At 39.5% G+C, this 23237-nt stretch overlaps 1 protein-coding gene across 1 annotated transcript in view; it reads right to left on the bottom strand.

The window, feature by feature from the left end:
• Positions 1 to 23237, bottom strand: part of igsf9a (immunoglobulin superfamily, member 9a) — a 64325-nt gene that overhangs the window by 4833 nt on the left and 36255 nt on the right. Inside the window, exons 8-19 of the mRNA XM_032570137.1 lie at positions 20009 to 20154; positions 17789 to 17931; positions 14252 to 14392; positions 12409 to 12519; positions 10085 to 10235; positions 9060 to 9171; positions 7535 to 7725; positions 5627 to 5853; positions 5298 to 5382; positions 3668 to 3829; positions 2312 to 2348; positions 26 to 2089 (exon numbers count right to left, since the gene is read on the bottom strand). Of these exons, the coding sequence (XP_032426028.1) occupies positions 26 to 2089; positions 2312 to 2348; positions 3668 to 3829; positions 5298 to 5382; positions 5627 to 5853; positions 7535 to 7725; positions 9060 to 9171; positions 10085 to 10235; positions 12409 to 12519; positions 14252 to 14392; positions 17789 to 17931; positions 20009 to 20154 (3570 nt within the window). The remainder of the gene's footprint in view (positions 1 to 25; positions 2090 to 2311; positions 2349 to 3667; positions 3830 to 5297; positions 5383 to 5626; positions 5854 to 7534; positions 7726 to 9059; positions 9172 to 10084; positions 10236 to 12408; positions 12520 to 14251; positions 14393 to 17788; positions 17932 to 20008; positions 20155 to 23237) is intronic.

Raw genomic sequence — 23237 nt, 5'->3', positions numbered from 1 at the left:
TCAGTAAGTCGGTGTGCTCCATCACCTTCGTTTTGGTTCTATTTGTCCACCTTCCTTGTCCTCTGATCCCCCCTGAGTGTCCTCTGCAGTCGCAGGTGAGACGGTCAGCGTTGGGGACAAGTGAGACAAGGGCAGATGCCCGTTAGCAGTCTCCATGCTGCCGCGGCCGCTGCTAGCATAGCTGCTGTAGCTGCCACCAGAGTCTGCCACTCCCTCGTAGCCTCCTGAGTCCACTTCCAGTGCCTCTAAGTCGTTACTGATGGGCGGTAAGTATGTGGAAACCTCCTTCAGGCTGACAGAATAACCTGATTCCTTCATTGTGTCCTGATTGGGAGTTGGATGATTGGCAGTGTCAGCTGAGGGGCTAGGTTCGCAGTAGTGGGGCACGTCAGGTTTTCGACTGCGATTTGGACCCACAGCAGTTGAGAAATGTTGCTCACTTTTGGTACTTGTATGAGAAAATTCAACCGAACAGTCCTCTTGGCTGAGTGACTCTACCCATGCGGATGGTGTGAGAAAGGTACTCTTCTTCTGTCTCCTCAAGTCTAGACTCTGACTTCGCTGACTGCGGTCCAAGGTTTTGGAGCCTCGGGTCCTAGCTCTCCAGTGTTCTGGTCCTGAGGTTTGCTGACCGAGATGGGCCATGTCAAAGCTGCCAACAGAAGCATTCCTGCTGCAATTGAAGCTTGTACTTCTTCTCATGTCTTCATGCCTGCTTCGCTGAGACAGCGAGCAGCCGTGTTGAACATGAGAAGCAATCCTGTGGTGTAACATGGGCTTCGCAGGTTCCAACGTGGGCAACTCAAACTCCGGCTCGTCTACGCTCATCTCGACACACGACTCTTTGCCAACTGAACCAATTGGTTCACTGAGCATTTCGTCCAATTTTGTAGAGTCTGGTACTGTATCTGGAGAGTTTCTGTTGCTGTGAAACATTGTGCCATTACTAAGAATGTTTTCTTTTTGTGGCTTACGGAATGAGTCACTTGTTTGGTGGTCAAAGGATGAGAATCGTCTTGGACTATCGTAGCCTTGTGGTGGATCTACTCGACACCTCTGGTGAGGGAGAGTTGAGCTGTCAACAAAAGAGTGGCGGACTCCATTGGGTTTCTTAGTATATGATTCAAGAAAAATGGGAGAAAAAGAAGGAGTGAAAGGGGGAGATGTATTCAAATGATCTCTGAATGGATTCAAAGTTGAACTTGAGTCATAAGGATGGGCTTCCCAGTTGGTTGAGGATGATGTAAGGTATCTAGATCTCTCCTTACAACCTTGACGATAGATGTTTGGTAAGGTCTTGCTTTTGTATTCCCACATAAGACTCTCAACACTTTCGTCCCCATTGCTTGTTTCTCTTTCCTCTGTCTTGACGTTCATGGAGTTTCTGTCTAGTGTGTACCATCGAAGCTCCCTTTCCATTTCTTCTCGCTCCTGTGCCAGCCTCAGGCACCGACTAAGGTTCCCTTTCTCACGTTCATGTTCCATTTGGAGAACCAAAGTGCTCGCTGTTGTTGAAGGCTGACCAATGCTGGCTCGGAGATGTGGGAGGACGGGAAATACTGAAGGCAGTCCTCTGTTGAGACAAGGCATGGTGCAAAAACTGGTGTTTGAGTACAAGTTGTTCTGATCAGGCGAAACAATGTAGCTTTCCTGAAGTGGCGGGAGTTGACCCAAGCTGTGCATTTGACTTGAATCACCCTCCAGTTTAAACGGAGGAACGTCAACAGAAAGCACACATGGCAGGTCTTTCTTGTCCTCCTTTTCCAAGTGGAGTGACACAGATCTTTTGACTCTGGAAATCGTTTTGCTGTTAACACTTATTGTATCATAGTCACCAGCTGCAAACCGGCCATCCGGACCTCTAGAAATCAACTCAATGGAGGGAGAAATTAAAGAAGTTGTCTTGGTAAGGCGGCCTCTGCTGTAGGTTGGCTCTAGAGTCCTGCGCCGACGGTTATTCTCTGTGCTCAAAGTGGAGCAGTCCGTCTGAGATGAAGAAGTGGTGGAAGACGTTGTGGGGTAGTGGGAGCTGGCTGGGAGCAGGCTTTTCTTCAACAAACTGTCTGGACTACTGGAGCCTGAAGTCTTACTGTGAGAGTGAGGGGAAAGATGGGGAAGGGCAGAGGAGAGAGATTTGTAAGTGGAAGAAAAACTGACTGCATTTAAGCTCAGCCAGCAGCTTGGATAGATCATCGCTAGGGAGATAAGAAGATGAAATAAAAACCTGTTGGCATTTTCAGCACATTCAAAGGAAGGAAAAAGGGAAAGGTTACTGTCTGATATTGCAGTGGACTGATAAAGGGGTACTCACATTGTTGGGGAGCACTTATAGATGGCAGGAAGGGGTTCTGAAAGGGAGGGATGAGGTGTAAGATGGTGCACGACTTTCTGACCAGGAAGTGAAAAACAATATCAACCCCATCAAGAGCCAAATAGAAGGATTCATGATTAGTTGTAACAGTAGAGTTTGAGAAATATTTATTTTAGATGTAAAATCAATACAGTAATAATACTGTAGGTCATTTAGTTTTTAGAAATGTTAATAAAATATTGTCACAGGAACGTTGCCATGTTGTTCACGCTGCAATGCATTTTGGGTAAATTACGTCTAATGGTCCCACTGCCTGGCTGGGTCCAGCCAAAACAGCATGAGTAATGTCTTTAAGCCTTTTCAATTTGAACTGGAAAGCAATGGGAATGTAGAAATCACAAGAGGTGATGAAGATGAGTAGAACCAAACAGTGGAAGAGGACAGAGTTGGCTGCAGCAGCTGGTGTTTGCTGCTGCTGCTTCGTAAATGAAACAATGAGTGACATGTACTTCAGGTTGGACTGTGTGATCCAGTAAGTACTGCTATAGCTCTGTGTCCGATCCGGACATAACTGAACAGAGCTCCATTAGCACTTAAAAGAGTTTCCAGTGCCGAGTTTTTGCTCGTACAAATGACTCAAAGTCTTCTGGAGAGAAATGTTGAGGGCACAAATGTACATCCTTTGGAAGTTGTGTTTGCTCCTGCTCTCTCCTACTGCGCTCTTTGTTTTCATGTGGGAAATTCATCCAGATTCACCTCACTGTTTTTTTTTATTACAGCCAACAGTGACACAGTGTGGCATCATCTGAAATTACACCTGTCAAACATAATATGATGGACAACTACTCAGGTAAAATTAGCCTATCTGTGTTTACTCTGTAGATTCCAGTTCATAATGGACCATTATGCGTCATCAACCGAGCAGGTTTAAAAATGGCGACCTCCATGGGTGAAAAACATAACAAAAGATGTATGTTTTTTGAAGCAATTATGAGTTTTGGTGCATCACAAACAGCAATTTTTAGTTAATAGAAAAATTACAACATATTTAGGCTGATATGTTCAACTAATCTTGGATCCCTTTAATGACTCAAGGCAACTAGGCTAGCTAAAGTTAATTACCCTTTCATTTATTACCACCTAATGAAAAATTACACAAATCAGCAAGCAATGTGAACAACATCCATAATTTTTACAACTGGATGGATGAGGAAGGGACAAGATAATTCCTAAATCCATGAAGAGTAATTTATTACGCAGATATGAAGTGGCTCAATATTTTACTGAATAAATGATCACATTCAACATACAGTTCATCAAAATGTGCTAAGTCTTCATTGGAAGATGACTACTGACCGTTCTCCGTCTTCCTGCGGCGACGGTCCCTCCTGCGGCTGACGAAGCAGGCAGAACCGAGCAGCAAGACCAGCGCCAGAAACATGAAGCCGATCCCGGCTAGCACACCGGCCAGCAACGACTCCGGGACAAACGTGGACGTAGCTGCGAAGCTCTCCGTCACTGAAAACAAACAAATACGTTTAAACAGACAAAGAAATAAGTGACTGTAAATTTAGCCACAAGTAGAAAAATAAATGACTAAATTCCAAGTTTCATTCTCAAATCCTAAAACTCAGTTTAAACCACAGATTAATTGTTAATCTGTGGCTTAAATGCTGCTTAAGTCCAAATCTTAACTGCTAAACATGAAACCTTGATTTTGACCTGAATGAAACAAATTTTGGCTTTTGTTATTTGTTTTTACTTAAATATTTTATTTTCATTGATTTATTGTTATATAACACAGACAAAGAAGAAAGTATAGGCGTACATTGGCAAAGAGTTGGTAATTATTCTGATGCTTTATGTCCGGTTGTTATTTACAGTTGTCAATATTACTATTATTATTATTATTACTATTATTAATATCACTACTAATACTACTACTATTACTGCTACTACTGCTAATACTACCGTCATTACAACTACTACCTTTACTACTGCTGCTATTATCATCATTATGTGGCTTTTCTTGTCTTGTGAGTTATTTTGTAATAATTTTGTCTATGTAATGTAATTTATTTGTTGGCTCTTTCGCCAGTGAATATTATAACATGGTTTTAATTACAAATTTTTAATAATTATTGAGTCGGTAAGTGACATATTTCATTAAATTGAGATAAAGAATAGGGCTAAATTAGTGTTCACATCTTTTTGCTCCTTTTCGAACAGAGAAGTAGTTTTAAGCTAATTATTTTGTTCTTGGTTATGTATTCATATGTTTTCCCTCGTTTTTAAAAAACATTTTGAAATATATAAATCAATAAACTCAAATTAGGAAGTTTTAAACCAATTGTTCAAACTAAATGTTGATTAGTCAACTTGATCTTTTACCAATTTATTTTTGAAACTTTTTTTGTATCGTTTTGTGAGCCCGGTTTTCAGAAAGAGTCCATCTTTCTCATTTAATTTTTATATCTACCTCTTAATTATTCTCATTGACACAGTTGTTTTTCTACAATCCTTGAAAGCTAACTACAGATTAACTCCTCATTTCATTTCGTTCTTTACAATTTAAATGTCTTAACAGAACAGTCATTGTTATATCATAATGATTTGGGTATAGATTTTATTTTTAATTTAATTGTTAATCTGGTTTCCTGATGGAGTCTCATCATCATAATCAAACCTTGAACATGTTTGTTTTGCAGCCAGATGACCGAAACTCGGCGCAGCTGTCTAAACAAAAACAGAGATTTGAGTTGATGCTGCAGCGACGAGCCCTGATTGAGTCCTACGTCTGATTTAACATTCATGTCACACACAAATAAAAGGAGAACAAGAAGAAGAAAAAAAAAATTAGTGAAGCTATTTCTATGGGCCGTGCTTCAAATGGGCAGCGTTCCCAGGGGTCTCGCTCTGATTCCCCTCGCTGAGGAGAGACGGCGTCACTTTGAAGAGGAGCGGCTGCTCTTTCTCAAACTCCTACCTGTGGTGGAGACGTTGACTGATGGACCGGGCTCGCTCAGCAGCTCCCCCCGACGAGAAAGCATCCGCAGCTCATACACACGGCCCTGAAACCACACACACACACAGAGGATGAAACCACACTTTGTCAACACATGGCGCTGTCTGCAATGCTAATGAAGTTCATTTGAATTCATGTAGACCCATACAGGAGAGGGAAGGGGGAGATGAGACAGGCACAGGGAGGGAATAAAAAAAATAAAAAATGGAAGTGACGACTGTCATGTAGTCTACAAAGTGAAACCACTGCAGCACAGGCAGAACCAGAGGGTAGGGGGGTCGGCTCTTTACCTTCTGCAGACCCCTAACCAGGATGTGGCTGCTGCTGGCGTTGATGTTCTCCTCCAGATTAAACCAGTCCTCTGCTGCGGCGGCGGTGGAGCGGGATTGGAGGACAAAGCCTGTGATGGGCGGCTGCTGGGCGTCAGGGAGGGCCCACTGCAGGATGACACCTGCTGAGTTCTGATTAGCTGACAGCGACGCGGGGGGCTTCGGTTTGATGCTCCTCTCTGGAGGATCTGATGCGAGGAGAATCAGAGACTTTGAGTCAATCAGAGGGAAGAAATTAAATCAACGCAGAACCCCGAGAGTTTGGGACGAAGGAGGAAGAGAAGCTAACATTAGCTCCACTGAGGAGAAAGCAATTAAAGGGGCAGCATTACATAAAAACCACTTTACATCATGTTTTAATATTTCCTGGAGTGTTGCTTTGATGTTTGATCGCCATGGCAACCATTCCGTTGAAAACGGCTGGGTGGTGCTAGCCCCGCCTTCGAGGACAAAGCTCCCCCTCTGAGCTGCAGTTTTGCACCCATAACTCCCCCACTCAGCTCCTTCAGACTAGCCAGCAGCAATTAGCAAACACCTGGTGGGACTGCGGATCTGCTGAGCTCATTAAACAAGCTACTTCTCAGTGAAACGCTGGTAAAAAATGTTGCTAAAGGATTAGTAAGGGTGTTATGACTTCCTGAAGGTGGAGTTACAGAAAGAGCAGGAGCTTCTTAAAGAGACAGAGACCCAACTTCAAGGCATTAAATTAGGAAGTCATTTTATAACAACTGGAGGTATTATGGCCACTTGATTGTGCTATGAAATGGCGCCACATGGCTGGAAAATACACAATATGGTCCTTTAAAGGATTTGTCAGTGTTTTCAAAGATCTGACATGCACATAAAACCTGAAACCAAGTGTAGATAGGTTCTGTAGATGTACACATATTCTGTTTTATGTTACTACAACAATGAAAGTAGTAATATGAATATTGTACATATTTGTAGAGAGAAAACCAGTGAAATCTTTCCTAGAGGTCAGAGGTCACAGCTGCCGAGATATTAACATTTCTCTTAGTTTGTTAAAGTTCACACGTATTTGCTGCTGGAAATGTTTGTCACTTCAATAAGTTACAACAAATTTCAGCACAGGCTGAAAATAAGAATATTACCAGTAAATACATAGAGGTGGGAAGTAACTAGATACATTTACTCAGTTACTTAGTTTGTTAGTTTGAGTAATTTTATTATGAAGTATTTCTACTCTTATTTGAGTAACATTTCTGGATTTTCTGCCAACGTATGAAAAACAAACAAAAGTCCACCAGAGACACCTGCAGTTTTTGTTAAAGTATTAAAAGTTTTTATTGAAAGAAAATGATCAGGAAACATTTTATTTTTGCCTGATTTGGTTACTTTTTGTTACTTATATGAATTATTGTCCTCAAAAAAACAAAATTTTAACTTAAGTTTACATTTTGATCCTTCTATTGGTGTAATTTTTAAATATTGAATAATTTGATCATTTACTCAGAACTTGAGTAACTTTTTACCAAACACTTTTTTACTCTTACTTAAGTAATTTCATGGCAGCTACTTTTTACTTTTACTTGAGTACAACAATCAGTATTTGCATTCTATTTATCTTTGGCGTTTCTTCCAGTAGTAACATCCGGCTGTTGGTTATGTGATGCAAAAAAAAATGTTTCACTTGCAGTTTTGTGAAATATATCCGTTTCTAAACCACCTCTTCCTAAAGCTTTTTTCAAAACTGGCAAATTTATCTTCCTACTTCTAATTTGTAGCTTTTACAGCTACTGAGAGAAGCAGGTTGTGTGTAAATATTTGGTTTTAGCCAACAGTAGAGTCCTTGTTCCAGTTCTGCAGAGATAAAAAAAAAATTGAGCAAACGAGGAAAACTGAACTGACCCAAAGTGCGTGCAGTTGCGATCTCGCTGAAAGGCCCTGTGCCAAACTTATTCTGAGACAAGACGCTGAACTGGTAGTCGGTGGCGGGAAAAAGGCCCGAAACCTGCAGGCTGGTGCCGGATGAGGGGGGAACGGGTACGGAGTACCAGTCCTGCCTCCCGTCGCCATCGCTCACCGAAATTCTCTTCACCCTGCAGAGCCGGAGAGACGGAGGGAGGAGGAGGAGTGAGAACAAAACAGCAGCGAGGCTTCTGGGAGTCTGGCTGTATGAAACATGACAGGAAAGTAGGTTTCATTAATCATTCATGCTCATCATCTGCTCGAGATTTCGCGGCAGAGACAAGCTCTGATGGATCCCCGATATTGCACAGAGCGCACGCAACTCCAATTAGGTGTGATTTTCATGTTTCTACCAGAGATGAAGCTTTTATCTGACCTTCAGGGCTTTAAGAGGAAAAAAATAATCATTAACCTATTCAGAACGACAGGAAAGTATGCAAGTCAGTCTGAAAATAAAAAAAAAAAAGAGAGCTTGGATGCAAGTGAAGAGGTTTGATTCTTTAAGAAAACTTCATGCAAACGGTGAAGTTGTTGTGTTTGTTTACTAACAACTATCTGACCCTCTTCACCTTTTTAAAACATGTGAAAAGTGCAACCGTCTGTCAGAGAATAATACGATCCTTTTAAAGAAACTGTAAATGGAAGGAAATACAAAAACAAGCTGCCATTATCGTCTTTTTTTGCCAAATACTTTCCGTTCGGTTTATATACTGAACTCTGTCCATGTCAGGTCACATAAACAAAAAATCAGAAAATTAGTCATATTCGATGCGAAAATAACAGAAATTATGATGTGAAAATGAGTCTGAGCTCAACAAAACACATCTGCTGAACATTCAGACGCCGTTGGGAAAACAGTGTCTTCAGTCAGAGGCTTCTTCAGACTGGCTGTGACACGAACTGCTACAGGAGCATCTACAGCCACTCTTAAGAAATTTGTGAGACAACTTAATTTATCTTTGGGATTAATAAAAAAATATCACAAAATCCTGAAGGGATTGAAAAGATGTTCAACAATAATATTAAATTTTAAGGATTTTAAAAATGTGAACCGGTTTTATCAATACATTCTGGCACAACCGGCCCTTAAAGAGCATTTTTGATCTGGATTGGCCCAAAACAAAAATGAGTTTTATTCCTGTTCTGGTTGAGTGAAGTTTGTCTGAATCCAAATCCATTTCTACTTTCATTCTGTCACATAAACCCCAAATAAACTCCCTGAAAGCCGCGGTTGGATGATAAAAACTTGACACACAAAAGAAACAAGCTTATTATGTCGGCTTTTATCGGTCGCTCTCTATCTTCGCTCTCAGGGCCGAAGCGTCGTAAAGTTACACTCCACTCCGCCAAGAGGTGATGGCAGATAAATGAATTCCTCATCCCGGCGATCAATAGAGCAATACCGGGGCCGTCGATGGCTGCCATGGTTACGGCCCGAGAGGAAAGCGGGCGGCTTTACACCCACCAGACTGAAAACGTCTGCACTGATCCTCCGTCGAAGCCGGCCTCCCAGGATAGGTTGGCCCGGCTCGGCCCAGGAGAGACGGACAGCGCGGCGGCCGCGTGGGGACTGGTTCCTGCAGCGAGAGCGGAGAAGAGAGGAGAGGAGTTGGTGGAAACCGGCCAGCGCTCCAGATACCTGACGGAGCAGAAGGTCAGAGGTGCATCTATTGAAGTTCTGCATTTATACATCGGAGGCGGAGCAGAGCGGAGGCACCGGCTGGTCCAGGTGGACCGAGGAGATTTTAGTAAAAGAGAAAAACAGGAAACTGCTCATGTAATCATGATGCACCGTCTCAAAAAAGAAGAAAGCTGCTAAAAAAAAAAAGATGGCAGCTCAGAGTGCTGGATGCAAATACACTCATAGAAAGTTTAGTGGAAAGAAAAAAAAAGTGGTGGTAGGTCAAGTGATCATGATATACCATGTCAAAAATTACTTAAAGAAGAAGACTGCTGCACTGCCACTCCCCCTGGTGGCCGTTCAGAGCGCCGGACGCAAATATACTCATGCAAAGTTTAGTGGAAGGAAAAAATGTGGCAGTAGATCATGTAATCATGATACACCATCTCAAAAAACATTTAAAAAAATATTTTTTTAGCATTTTCTTTTTTTTGGGAGGAAACTGCTGCTAAAAAAGATGATCGTCCAGAGCGCTGGATGCAAATACACTCATGGAAAGTTTAGTGGAAGGAAAAAATGTGGTAGAAGAAGGTGCACAGCAGCCATGTGAGAATTGTTCAGCAAATATAATAGTTTACTTAAAAGGGGGTAAATGAAGGGTTGCTACATGGGTCTTAGCCATTGTTTTCCCCTGCTACACTTTTTCCTTCCACCAAACTTTCCATCAGAATACTTGCCTACTGCGTTTTGAACATCCAGCTTCATTACCAGAGATCGTGTGTGTTAGTTTCTGCTGTCATGTTAGCATGTTTGCTGTTTATTTTATTGATCACCTGAAACACGTGGTGTCACTTTAAGGAGGGACTCACCCAGGACAAAGACTCGTGTGCGGGTCTCTATGGACGCAGCGCGGTTGGACACGCTGCACTCCCACTCCCCCTGGTGGTCCTTCAGAAGAGGCTGCAGCAGCAAAGACCCATTGGGTTCGATGGAGTAGGAAACAGAACGAACCGGGTCAACCTAAAAAAAAAACCCCAAAAAAACCAACAGTAAAGTAATTTACATCGAACAGAAATCTTACAATACTTTCAGTTTTCACAAAATTATGTATCTTTTACTTTCACTTGACGATATTTTGCAACTTTGTTAGTTTATCACCTAAAAACCCAGAAAAACATATAAATGTTGGTTGTGATCTGACAAAACGTGGCCACTTTCAAGCAAAATACAACTTCAGTGGTGCCTTAAGCTCGAGTATATACATTTTTATTTTTTACATATTCGTTGAAATTGTCACCATGTGCTGATATCATAATATGAGACAGATAATCTGTTAAAAAATTTATCTCCTCCACCTCTTTCCTTAGCTATAATTGCCGTTGTTTCTGGCGCCAATCAGAGCCAGGAGGCGGGTCTTAGCGCTGCCAATCAATCTAGTGCACACACTAAAGAATGTGTTAAAGGCAGAGAAACAACTTACCGTTACAGAAAACCCATGCTAATTAGCCTTAGCATTAATAACAGCCTGTGTTAACAGAGAGAGAAAAGGGAGAGTGGTGATTAACAGCGCTAAGACTCGCCTCCTGGCTCTGATTGGTTGTTCCTAGTTAGGCACAGGAAGAAAGCGATTTCTTCACAGATTATTTGTCTGATACTGTAAAAACACAGTAATAGATTCAATATATAGAAAAATATTTTTATAAAAGTTACATGCTGCAATTTTCAGATGCTAAATACTTTAAAATTATGTATTTTCTGTAACTTCATGGGTTTATTTCCTAAAAACCCAATAAAACACAAATGTTAGTGGTAGTGATCTGACCAAAGGGATGATTGAGATAACAGATTTAAAGAAAATGTGGAAATGTCAGGCAGAATAAAACGAGCTTAGCGGGGCCTTAAGATGTCAGATTTTAGAATATTTTCATACTTTCCCTGCAGTTGAAAGTTCAGGACAACATCGCAAATTAAGATAATTACATGTGAGCTACATGGGTCAATTTAGCCCAACTTGGAATTTAAACCGTTTAAGTTAAAGTAACTGTTTCCAGACTGGTCACTTCCAAAATCCCTGCTGTGGAAAAACAGTCATGCTTCCACTCGTCAGCATTTGGATGGTGTTTCTCTGCTCTTTTCTTGGAGGCAGTTCGGCCTTTATCCCGATAATGTGGCTCCTATCCAGGTGAAATGGACGAGGTGGATAATAGATCACAGGGGATTGTGTGAAATCCTTTGGGCTTTGACTGGATCGCCAAAGGCGAGTGTGTGAAATGACTGAGCTGCGTCTTGCTGTAGGGAACATTTCATCTCCAACACTCCAAACCTCCTCGTCATTTCCTCGGCCGCAGCAGAGAAACTCTGGGAGGATTTAGAAATCAGTTTATTAAACCTTCAACGAAGCTTTGGAGCGAGGAGACAACCTTTTAGCCAAATGATATTTAAACACACGACGCCGAAATGTTACTGTTCTAAGGGAGGGAGGGAGGGAGGGATGGATGGAAAAACAAATGGTTGGACGGACAGACAAGTGGATGGATGGACAGATGGATGGATTGACTTGTTTGATGGACGGATGGACGGACGGACGGATGAGTGTGAAGCGCTCAGCTACTCTAAGTCTTCTGGTTCTTCCGGGCCATCTCCACTAAACTCCGGCCCGTTCCCTCCAGGTCCGGGTTGCTCCCTGCTTCGGATCGAGGAATTTAAGTATCAGAATGTGATGTTGGGATGAAGCGGGAGTCGGGCCTACAGATTAGGATCGGGCTGGAGTAATCCAGGCGCTACGCTGTTCTGTTGTGGTGAAGAGCGACCCGAGTCCGAAAGCAAAGCTCCTGATGTACCGATCCGGTTCTGATCGTCACATGCGGTCATGAAGTTTGGATCCTGGTTATCTCTGGTACTGCCAGAGATTTTGCAGTTATTACTATTCTGCGGCCCAATGTTTATACATCGTGATTTCTTAATCTGACACACTTTTATCCACAGAAACATAAAACCTTTTCTGTGGATAATCAGCAACAGCCTATCAATATGGCCGCCAGTGAAGGGTTGGTCTCACAATGCCAACCCAAGCATTTCCCAAAAGAGAGACATTTTTTTGTTTCACAGAGAGACAAGCAGCTTTGGTTAAAGAAAAAAAATGTAAGTTTTCATTTAGAATATTTTTATTTTGCTTTATTTGTGTCAGATTTACCTTGCTCCAGGTGGCTGTTGCAGCTGCGTTTCCTTGACAGGGGATGAGCAGCGTCCTCCCGGCGTCCTGCCTGTATTCCTGGGCTGGAGTGATGCTGAATGACGGGGGGTCCTGCCAAACGCCAAAGCAGTAAGCTGAATCAAGGACATCGCAGCAATGCAAAACAAGGGATTTCCAGACTGGATTACCGCCGCCTTGGACTACATTATCTTAATAACAAGAGGATTAGCCACACAATTAACTCCCCCGCTAAGTGACATCGTTGTAGTCGGGCGAAGTTGACTTCTATTAATGTGGGAGGGCCTCGCAGGTCGGCGGGAAAAGGTCAAGAAAATGTTTCTTCTTAATACACAGTGAGAAAAGTCTTCATGCTTGATTTGAATAGAAAGATTTAATGTCAGTGTCGAATAAGTCTAAAAACACATCAATTCAAACCAAACACTTTTCATTCAAAACACAAAGATGGTAAACAGTTAATACTAGTAGTAATTATACACATTTTTATACAAATAAAACTCATTATGTCCATATTTTCTCTGGTATTCCTCTAATTACCATAGCAACTAATTAGCATAAACTACCACAACATGGCCGCCAACTTAAAACACTGAACTGATCTGAGGAAGCAGCCGAGAGACTCAAAGCAAGTCTAGAGGAGCTGCAACGAAACTTTTCATGTGTTAGAATGGCCTAGTCTAAGGCCAGTATTTTAGGTAGGAAAATGTTTTCTGTACTTGACAATTTTACACAAGTTTGTGTTGGTCAGTCGATGTCAGTCCCAATAAAATAGATTCCAGTTTGAGGTTATGATGTAACAAAATGTCAAAAAGTGAAAAAAAATGAGATACTAAAGAGTTTATGGCAGCAATATTTGAATATTTCAAAATTTCATCACAAGAAAAAGAGAAGTAAATCAATAAATGTGAAAATGTTTGATGAATGTGCAGCCAAATGATGAGATTGATCAATGACATCTCCGTTAACGTTTTTCACAAATCGATCAGCGTAAACAAGAGGAAGGTAAACCATTACCACACTGCAAAAAAACTAAATGTTTGGTCTAATTTCTAATGGAAATGTCTTCAACTTAAAGGTAACTTTTCAGCAAGAAATTTGCGTTTTTAAGTCAATAATTGGTTAATTTTGATAAAAAGTGAATTAGTACATTAATTAACTTATAATATGGGTAAAAATATCTTGTTATAAGTAAAGTAATCTGCAAGTTTAACCAATATTAAGGAATGACTGACTTAAAACAAGCTTTCATTTTCTGCAGAAAAGCTATGTGTATATTAGTTTATTTTTATTTCAAATGTACTAAGATATTTGGATAACACTTTAGTTGAAGGGGGGTGAACAAGACTGATATTACACTGTCATAAACATGACATAGCACCTGTTATAAACCTGAAGGAGTCTTTATAAATGTTGTCATGAAGTGTAATTTAGTAAATAATGAGACTTTTGATAAAAAGCTGCACTAAAAGTTGCATTAAAAGTCAATTAAAAGTGTCAAGTTTGCATTATTTGGTAAATAATGACACTTTCAACATAAAGTTCTATGAAAACGTACATTAAAAGTGTCATTATTTACTGACTGACACTTCATGACAACAGGTGTTATATCATGTTTATGTCAGTGTTATGTCAGTGTTATGCACACCTCTTCAAATAAAGTGTTACCCATCTTTGCAGTAGAAACTAGACCAAAGAATACTTGGTAAAAAAAATTATTTTTGCAGGATTTATTAAATGTACTGCTGGGTGAAATGAGCTTAGAGCTGTTTCTCGTTAAGTGTGACCTTTCAGCAGGTGACCCACGTTGCTTTGTGTTCGTACCGACCTGCAGAACCACCCTGGTGGGTCCAGATGGCCCCATGGTACCGTAGCTGTTGTATGGAGTACAGCTATAGGTGCCTGCTGCGTCTTCGTTGACCGTCGCCATGACCAAAGAGCCGTCGGCTTTCAGAGTCCATCCTGGATACTGGAAGAAAGGCGCACAACTTAACTTTATTTTTCTTTTTGCCCCGTCTCGATATTTCAACGTATAGAGCAGGCGTGTCAAACTCATTTTCGTTTTGGGCCAAATCAAGACCATGAATGCTCTTAAAGGGCTAAAAGTGCCACAATGCATTGATAAAACACATTAACAAACTCTTAAAAAATTAATGAATTCTTAAAATTAAATATTATTGAACATCTTTTCAGTCCCTCCAGGATTTCGTGATTCTTTTTGTGATTTTCTGCAATAAAAGTCAAATGTTTGTGGTACTAATTTGGAAATATTTTCCCATTATAGAAAGCAAATGTGACTTTTTATTACTCGCTGTATAGATCATGGACTATTATAATCTGATATCAATTAAAGATGAGGCAGCTGTTTAGCACAAGTAAGAAAGTTTTGACAATTTTTGAAAAGAATCTGCAATAAACTCCCACTTGTTAGTGTGGGAATTTGTTGATTTTCAGTGAATTTCCGTGATAATTATCAAGAAACTGGAGGAATTGACATAATTTGGCAGTAAACAGATAAAAACTGCATTGATTTGATTGATAACATGATACTTAAGCACACTTTGTGTTTAATCTAGAATCTAGAGGGCCACATAAAATGCTGTGGTGGACCAGATTTGGCCCACGGACCTCGAGTTTGACACATGTGACATAGAGAAACTGGTTGCCTATGTGTCACTGCAAAAAAAGCCAAGCTGATATAATGGTAATCTGTTTTTGCATGGCTTCAATCATGTAGATTATGTGTGCGTTCGTGTCTAATTTAATATTCAAATTTAGCCGTTGTCATCAAAATGAACTGCTGTAAATGGTTAAAACGTATCTATCTTTGTCCAATTGGTCAATATAATGTATAAGTTTCCCTTTTTCAGTTGAATTACTTCATAAATGTGTTTTATTTATATTATAATTCATTCACATTCACCTGAATGTATGGGAAGAGCAAAAATGTGAGAAACTACGAAGAGGTGTTTGACCTGAGAAGTGTTTTCTGTCACAAATCTACAGTGTGTGTGTTTATTTTTCTCCTATGGTATGCATTTTTATCCACCTGGCATTGATGAAAAGAAACATTACCTCCAATAAAAATCACATAAAACTGAAAAATATATATACTTTCTGGCTATTTCAATCAAAGCACAAATGTTCTTTTCAGGTTTCATGATCAGCTTTTGAGAAACAGAATTAAAAGCACTCAAAGTAATTTTTTCCATTACGCCTTCAGTGAAAAGCTTTCGCTGTGTTCAAAAAGTTCTCCACTCGGCTGCTTAATGAAGCCAAAAGTGCCATTATTCTCCGCGGATTGAAGCCGTAAGTATCACTGCGGCGCGTGAAAACAGCGGCAGGATCGGAATAATTGGCAGAATAACAGCCCGACTCCGGGCCTCTGCACCAATCTCCTGCGGTGCATCTCATTCTCTGATACATCCATCGCTCCCAGTGTCAAAAATACAGATGGGAGGAAACCCTGGACGCTTTTTAAGAAAAACCAAAGTTTAACTTTTACCTTACAAGAAAGAAACCAGAAAGAGGAAAAGCGGTTTTCCAATCAGGAGAAGTAAAAGGGAAGTGAAGGGAAGTTCTAATCTGTAATGGGTCCTCCACTCATTCCTCTAATAAAGAGGGGGGAAAAAGATCGAAGGGAAAGTCGGGGACAAGACAGAGGTGAGGAATTCCTGAGGGATTGCTTCCAGAGCTTTTAAGACTGAACACATTACCCATATCCATTAAAATGTATGTGATTGAATGGCCTTCCACTGCAAAGCCGGCAGGAAATTTCCATCATGAGCAGAGGGAATGTCAGAGAGGATATCCTTCCCTTACATACATATTTATTCACAGCTAAGCCCAGAATTGTTCATATCTCTGGCAGATTTATGTTTAAAGTTCTATTTCTAAACAATATGGAGCAGTTCAGCCAGAGTCCCGAATTAATTCTCAATTGGCAAAGAGAGAAAAAGATTAGAGGAGAAGAAAATTAAGACTTCCTCTGCAAAGAAATCAGATCACAACTTTGTTTTTCTGTGATCAGAAGATAAACTCCTTGTTCAGAGACAACCTGTACAGAGCTGAAGAAGCCCTGCAGGTTTTTTTTTTTTTTTTAGGTTACAGATCGGATTGCTCTTTGCCAGCCATGTGGAGAGGACATAAATGTCATAAGTGAGTATGTAGCCAAATATATAAACTTTTGTATAAACAGCATCATAACACAGAAAATCAGAAAAATTAGGAATTAGACTGTCATAGAACCAAACAAATTGAAAAAGCTGTTCCCCTCCTCGCCTGTGGTGGCGCTACACCAATATCTACAGAAGGAAACAACATGAAAATAAGTCAAAAGAAGACACACATCGCAACTTTCTTCTTCACGAAATGTAAACAAGTGGAGTAGCATCAGATTTTAGTGGTTGGAGGATTTTTCTTGTCATTTCTCCCACTAGCGCTACACTCACGTTTGTTTTCATTGTATTTACCCAGAATGCCTTGAGGTATGCATTCAAACCACACCAAAGTTCACATCGCACCAGATTTCACCGTTTTGGTTCGCATCAAAGTTTGATTACGCATTCATACCTCGACAAACAAAACAGAGTTTAATTAAAGCGGACTAAAAATGGCTGATGTGAATGAATGCTAAATAAATTAACAATTTTTATTGATAATCCTTTTACATAATTTTATTATCTTTTGAGTATTGCTCATCTTTCTATCAGAAACAAGCTTCTTGCCTGAGTATAAGTCCCTGCCAGAGTAAAAACTCTCAGAATAGAAAGTACATCGTTTTAATTCTGCAGTTTTGAGTCTAAGATGATAACGAACATAAACACGATGTATCATGATGTGTTTTTGCACTCTTTTAATCTACTTCATGAAGTCAGACAGGTTCTAAGTAACTAAGTGTGAAGTTTTATAACAGATAAAATCATCATTAAAAGTGGATTTTTATCTCAAATGTTTGTTGATCTGAAACATTTAAGTGACAGAAAAAGCAAAAACAGGGGAAAAAATCTATGACAAAACAGTTTTTACAGCCTGGTAGGGGATCCTAGTTGCTGCTACTTTCCTCCTAAATCCCATTGAAAAAGCAAGGCTGTTTACTCTTTTCTCCACACACACACACACACACCTTCCCAGCATGAAGCAGACATGTCAATAACTTCATTTCTGCAAATCCTACAAAACACATCTACTGGAGTGTAAAATACAGCTCTGCTGAGGGAAAATGAATAGATTCAGCCACTTTACCTGGAACCACCATCATTTAAACTGCTGTTGACAACATAATGATGCACAGAAATTTCCTTATCTTTTAAACTGAGCACTGCTCAGGAAAATTTCACCTAATCGTGAGATTATCGTTTATTACCAGAGACAGATCCAGAGGCGCTCCGTCTTTTATCCAATCCACACGCAGCAGCAGAGGCTGAGCTGCCACCGGGCATCGGATCCCGCCGCCCATACCTGTGGGAAGGTACGTTTCCTCGGGTAGTTGGAAAGCCTTGGCTGGGTCTAAGTGTAGTTAAAGCACAAATCTCAGTTATTAAAGTCTTAAGCTAAATCATGTCTCAGTATCCTACTAATGTTTCAACAGTTCTACCAAAGAAAACAAGATATTAGATCTGTTTTACACAAAATGTCGAGGATTTATTAATCTCCAAATCAAAGACTTCCTCTGGGGAAAAAAATCAGGTCACACTTTTCTTTTTCTATGCTCAGGAGATAAACTCCTTGTTCAGAGACAACCTGAATAAAAATAACTGCTGAAAAAGGCGTACAAGGTTTATTTGAGGCAACAGATCGGATTGCTCTTTGCCAGCCACATGGAGAGAACATGAAAGTCATGCGTGAGTGTGTAGCCAAATATATAAACTTCTGGCATGATGTAAAGAAGGTCTTTACATAAAATCAAGAAAATTATGAAATACCCAGCCATCACTATCTGCCATAACTTTTTTTGAAGAATCTTGAGTTAAAACAATATTTAAATTCCCCTTAGGATCAATAATGTAATCTTAAATGCAGCTTGCTGTTTATGTGCAGAGAGAATCTGCAGACTATAACTTGTTCATTCTGACATCCAGCAGAGCTGAGGATAATGTATTTTCTCCGAGTGAAGCAAGAGGAAAACGCTGAAGCCGCAAGGAAACGATATGATTAATTATACTACAATATGAGCATTTCTTTGCTAACAGGTAATTATAGAGAAACAGCTACCTTTCAAACAAACAAGCAAACAAACTGAAAACTTGGCATTTCCTATTGCATAGACCAGCAACCTTTTGAACACGCACATTTTTAGTCACTTTTTAAAGCATAAAGGTAATAATGGAGTATTTATTTTAAAAGAGAAAGTATTTTTACCCAAGTACTTTAACTTGACTTAACTTTTGCCAGAGCAACTTTTAATTGTAGTTGAGAAAGATTAGATAAATGAGTATCAATACTTTTACTCCATTATTAGAATTGAACAGATTTTCTTCTACAATATTCTTCTGAAATGTAAAATGTTTGGTACTTTTTCTTCTATCTTCTATGTAACTGAAGGTGAACCACAAACGCAACAAACGTGGGCAACCACCTTCAAATTTGGCAACATTTGAGAAGAAAGTTACAGTTTTTGGTTGTGAAGACATTTCTCTAGAGCAACAAAATTGAAAACAATCAACCCAAATAGTTAGAAAACTGCACTAATTTCTTAAGACTTAAAATAGTATTTTTTTTCTGGGTTGTTTGATGAAAATAATGTCTGTTTAAATCATTTTTAAATGGAAAAATACACCTAAAAGTTTGGACACAGTTTGCTCTAAAGCCTCAGTCAACTGTGTGCAATAAATAAATGATTAGCTTTAGCTAGCTATTTCTCTAAAATAACTGGTAAAAGTTTAATAAGTTGATTATTGGGCTATTCCTGTAACACATAAAAAAAGAAAAAACGGCACTTCGACTTCAGCCATTCTGTAAAGGTTTCCATCTATTAACAGCGTTAGATTTCTGTCCATTTTTCTTTCATTCCCTGATTTTGTTCCCTTCCTTTCTTACTCCATGTTTTCTTCTATTCTTTTGTTCCTTATGTCTTCCCTCCTTCTTACTTTCTCTGTTTTTAGGTTACTTTCTTTCTTCTCCCATTTTTTGTTTTCTTTCATTCTTCTTTCCATCCTTTCTTATCCAAATTTGAGCTTATTCCCTTTTATTTTCTCTCCATTTTAGTGTCCTTTCTTTAATCTCATCTATCCTTCCTTTCTCTCCCCATCTTTTTAAGTTTCCTTATTTTCCTCCCAATTTTTTGTTTTCTTTAGTTTCTTTCCTTGTATACTGCTATCCTTCTTTCTTCCCTTCCCATTTGTATCACTCCTTTCTTTCATCTCCATTTTTTATCCCTCCTTTCTTTCCTCCTTGTGGTTGCAGCTCAGTGGAAACCGAACCCAAATTCAAATCAACCGAGACGTTTTTTCCTCTTTACCTCTTTATGTTGCTGAGTTCAGTAAAAATAATTCCTGTCTTTAATCACCTGCAGCAAAACCTTTAGCTTCAGCTCACTTCATTAGGAAATCATTTCAAACAGCCACACATTTAAAACGCTACGTACGCATCACAGTTAAGATGGCGGAGGCGGTGGGCGGGGTCAGCAGCCCATTGGTCGGTACGCAGGTGAAGTTCCCGGAGTCTTCTGGCAGTAAACGGAAGATCTGCAGCGTTCCATCAACCAGGATCCTCACGCGCGACTTCAGAGACCTGCACAGGAAATAACCATCACATCAGGCGGGAAGATAGTTTACCTGAACAACGAGGGGAATAAAAACCAAAACACAGCAGTGGAGGTTTGTTTATGCCTGAAGTGGACATAAAACACCTTAATGAAAACATTTTTTATATTACTTCATCAGCAGGGTATATTCAAGTTTTCAGGACCTTGTAAGACCTTTTAATGTCACCTCCAATTTAAGACAAAAAAAGGAGTGTTTGGGGCTTACAATAAAAGCAAACACGTGACGAAGATACCAGAAAAATGTTAAAACTTTCGTCGCCATTGTTGGCGATGACTTTTACCTATCGAGACTATCATCAAAAAACTAGCTAGCTAACTAGCAAGGGTACATTAGCAGCTGGTTACCAGAAGTCTTAACTGCCTCGAGTTGCAGAACACGATGAAGATGTCTGCAGGACTCAAACTTTTGCCTGACAGAAAAGTCCAGTGAGAGAAGAAGCTACGAATACAAGATTAAATCAAAATTTAAGGCATGTAGAACTGTGACAAGACAAAAGAAAGTTGAAAAATGTTTAAACTTTTGTCGCTTCATTGCTATTGCCTCTGATATTTTGGATTTCACCCTGAGAAGCAGACTTTTGTTTTTTACTGTCATTTGTCCAACCTATCACTCATGACAGACACAAAGAACTAGCTAGCTAGCAACAGTATGTTAGCAGTGAGGTAGCGCAGAATACATTTAAGTTGCAAGGCCACGACTCAAACTTTTGCTTGACAGAAAAATCCCACAAGAATAAAAACTTAGCATCTAGTCCTGCTATGACAAAATTTAAGACCTCAAAACATTTAAGGCCAATTTACATAATTTTAATTAATTAGAGATTTTTTAAGGTCTTAATTTTCTATACATGAAACTTAAAGACATTTAAGGTATGCATTTTTTTTAAATTAAAATTTCTTTTATCAAGACTTTTTAAGACCTTAATTTTAGGTATGTGGATTTGGCATTTCTAAGGCCTTAATTTTCCATTAATAAATTGAAGGATTTTAAATTTCAGGTCTTAATTTTAAATATGTGGATTGAATTTGTAAGACTTTCTAAGGCCTTAATTTTCTATATATGAAACAAACTTTTAAGGACATTTAAGGCATGAATTCTAGTTACATGAATTTAAATTAACTTTTTAAAGACTACAAAGCCCTTAATTTTTTTAATGCCTTAATGTTACACATGAAATTCAAGTTTTTAAAGACATTTGAGGCCTGAATTCTAGGTATATGAAGTTATACCCATTTTAAAGACTTTGAGACCTTAATTTTTTAAGCATGAAATTAAGACTTTAAAATATTTTAGGTGAATTAGATTTTTTTTAAAGGCCTTAATTTTCATTCATGAAACACATTTTTTTTTAAACACATTTCAGGCCTTAAGTTTACATATGTGAATTTAAGGCCTGATTAAGATTAAGGCATTAAAAAAATCTTAAATTAATTTAATTTTACATGTGAAATTTATTTAAGATTTTTTAATGTCTTAATCTTTCATTCATGAATTTAAGACTTTTTAAGGATAATCTGCGTCAGACAGTAACAGACGTTCTCCAGGGAAACAAACAGCAAGAATCTGATGGAGAGAAGAAAAGGTGCGACCAGAGCCTTCCCAGTTCCCCCAGCTCCTCCAGTCCCAGTTCCCCCATTGGTTTTACTTTCCCAGCAGCGGCAGAAGCAGCAGGACTGTGTGGGTCACGTGGATCCGTCCTGCCTGGCAGTAAATCTCCTGAGTTCAATGTGCCGTTGCCCCACAGCAGAGGAATGGCAGCCATTTACGGCCCGACCCGGTTCTGGCCGTGCCGACAGCGGCGTTGGGAAACAGCCTTCAGGTTTACGGCGTTCAGACAGAACAGAGTTCACAACACAAGGTTTTCCTGTCGTATTTAGGCAGCTGCTCACCTTGGCTCAGAACGACGCTTTAATTCAAGGATGTTTTAAAAAATGACTATTCTCTTTTTTTTTCTTTACTTTTCCTGCTTCCTCTCATCCTTTCCTTTATCCTTTCTGCTTCCCTTTGTTTTCTTTCCAAATTATTTCAGTCTTTCCTTTCTTTATTCTTTCTACTTCTATCTTTCCCACTTTCCTTCCTTTTGTTGCATTTCCTCTTTTCTTCCATCCTTTCTCTCTTTCCTCCTCCTCTTTCCTTCATGTCATTCTTCCTCTCCCATTTCTCCGTCCTTCTTTGCTTCCTCTTATTTTTTTCACTTTCTTACCTCCCTTCATTTTACTCCCTTGATCCTTTCTTCTGTCATCATTTTCTTCTCTTCCTTTTTCCTCCCTTCCTAATGCCCCTCATTTCTTTTCTTTTAGCTTTCCTTACATCAGTTCTTCTTTCCCCTCTTTTCTTCCTACGTTCCCTCCTTCCATCTTTTTTCTTCCTTTGGTTTTCTGCTTTTTTGTCCCATTGCTCCCTTTTCCTCTCTTTCTTTTGTTGTCCTTCACTCCCTCCTTCTTCCATTTGTTCCATTTCTTTTTCTTCTTTGTTTTTTGCCATTTTTCCCCATATTTCCTTCCTTCTTTTCCTGTTTAGCCTCATAAAAGTCCTCGGTTTTCACTCCAAACTTATCAAAATAAGATGTAAAAACTTGAAGGTAAACATTCAAACAGAAAGAAAAACTGGATTTCCTCGACTATTTTTTCACCCAAACTTCCAAAGGAGTTAATTTTCCAGAATTAGAAACAGATAATTAAATCATCTTCATGGTTTGAACTCCAGTATTGCCTGCTATTTCCTGCACATCAACTCCAAATGCCCCTCTGAATTTCTCCCCTCATTAAAATCGTGTAGAGAATTAACCTGAGCTTGACTATAATGAGTCGCGATGCGTTCAATAGAGAAACGCTAACGAGGGGAGCCCTAACAGAAATTAACCCAACCCTCTTCACCCCCATCTGCTCGTCTGACCTCTGCCGTATTCAGCAGCTGCTGGATTGCGAACGCTGGTAATCACAACCATTTACACTCAGATCCTCTGTCTCCCAGTTAAACATTAACAAACTCGTTCTTTGCTGCACATTTTCGCTTTTTTACAATGAAATTGAACACGAGAAACTGAGG

Source organism: Xiphophorus hellerii, chromosome 8 (genome assembly GCF_003331165.1).
Source record: "Xiphophorus hellerii strain 12219 chromosome 8, Xiphophorus_hellerii-4.1, whole genome shotgun sequence".
In the NCBI taxonomy this organism is placed as follows: Eukaryota; Metazoa; Chordata; class Actinopteri; order Cyprinodontiformes; family Poeciliidae; genus Xiphophorus; species Xiphophorus hellerii.
The sequence above is the reverse complement of the archived record's forward strand: the minus strand, read 5'-3'. Positions and strand labels throughout refer to the sequence as shown.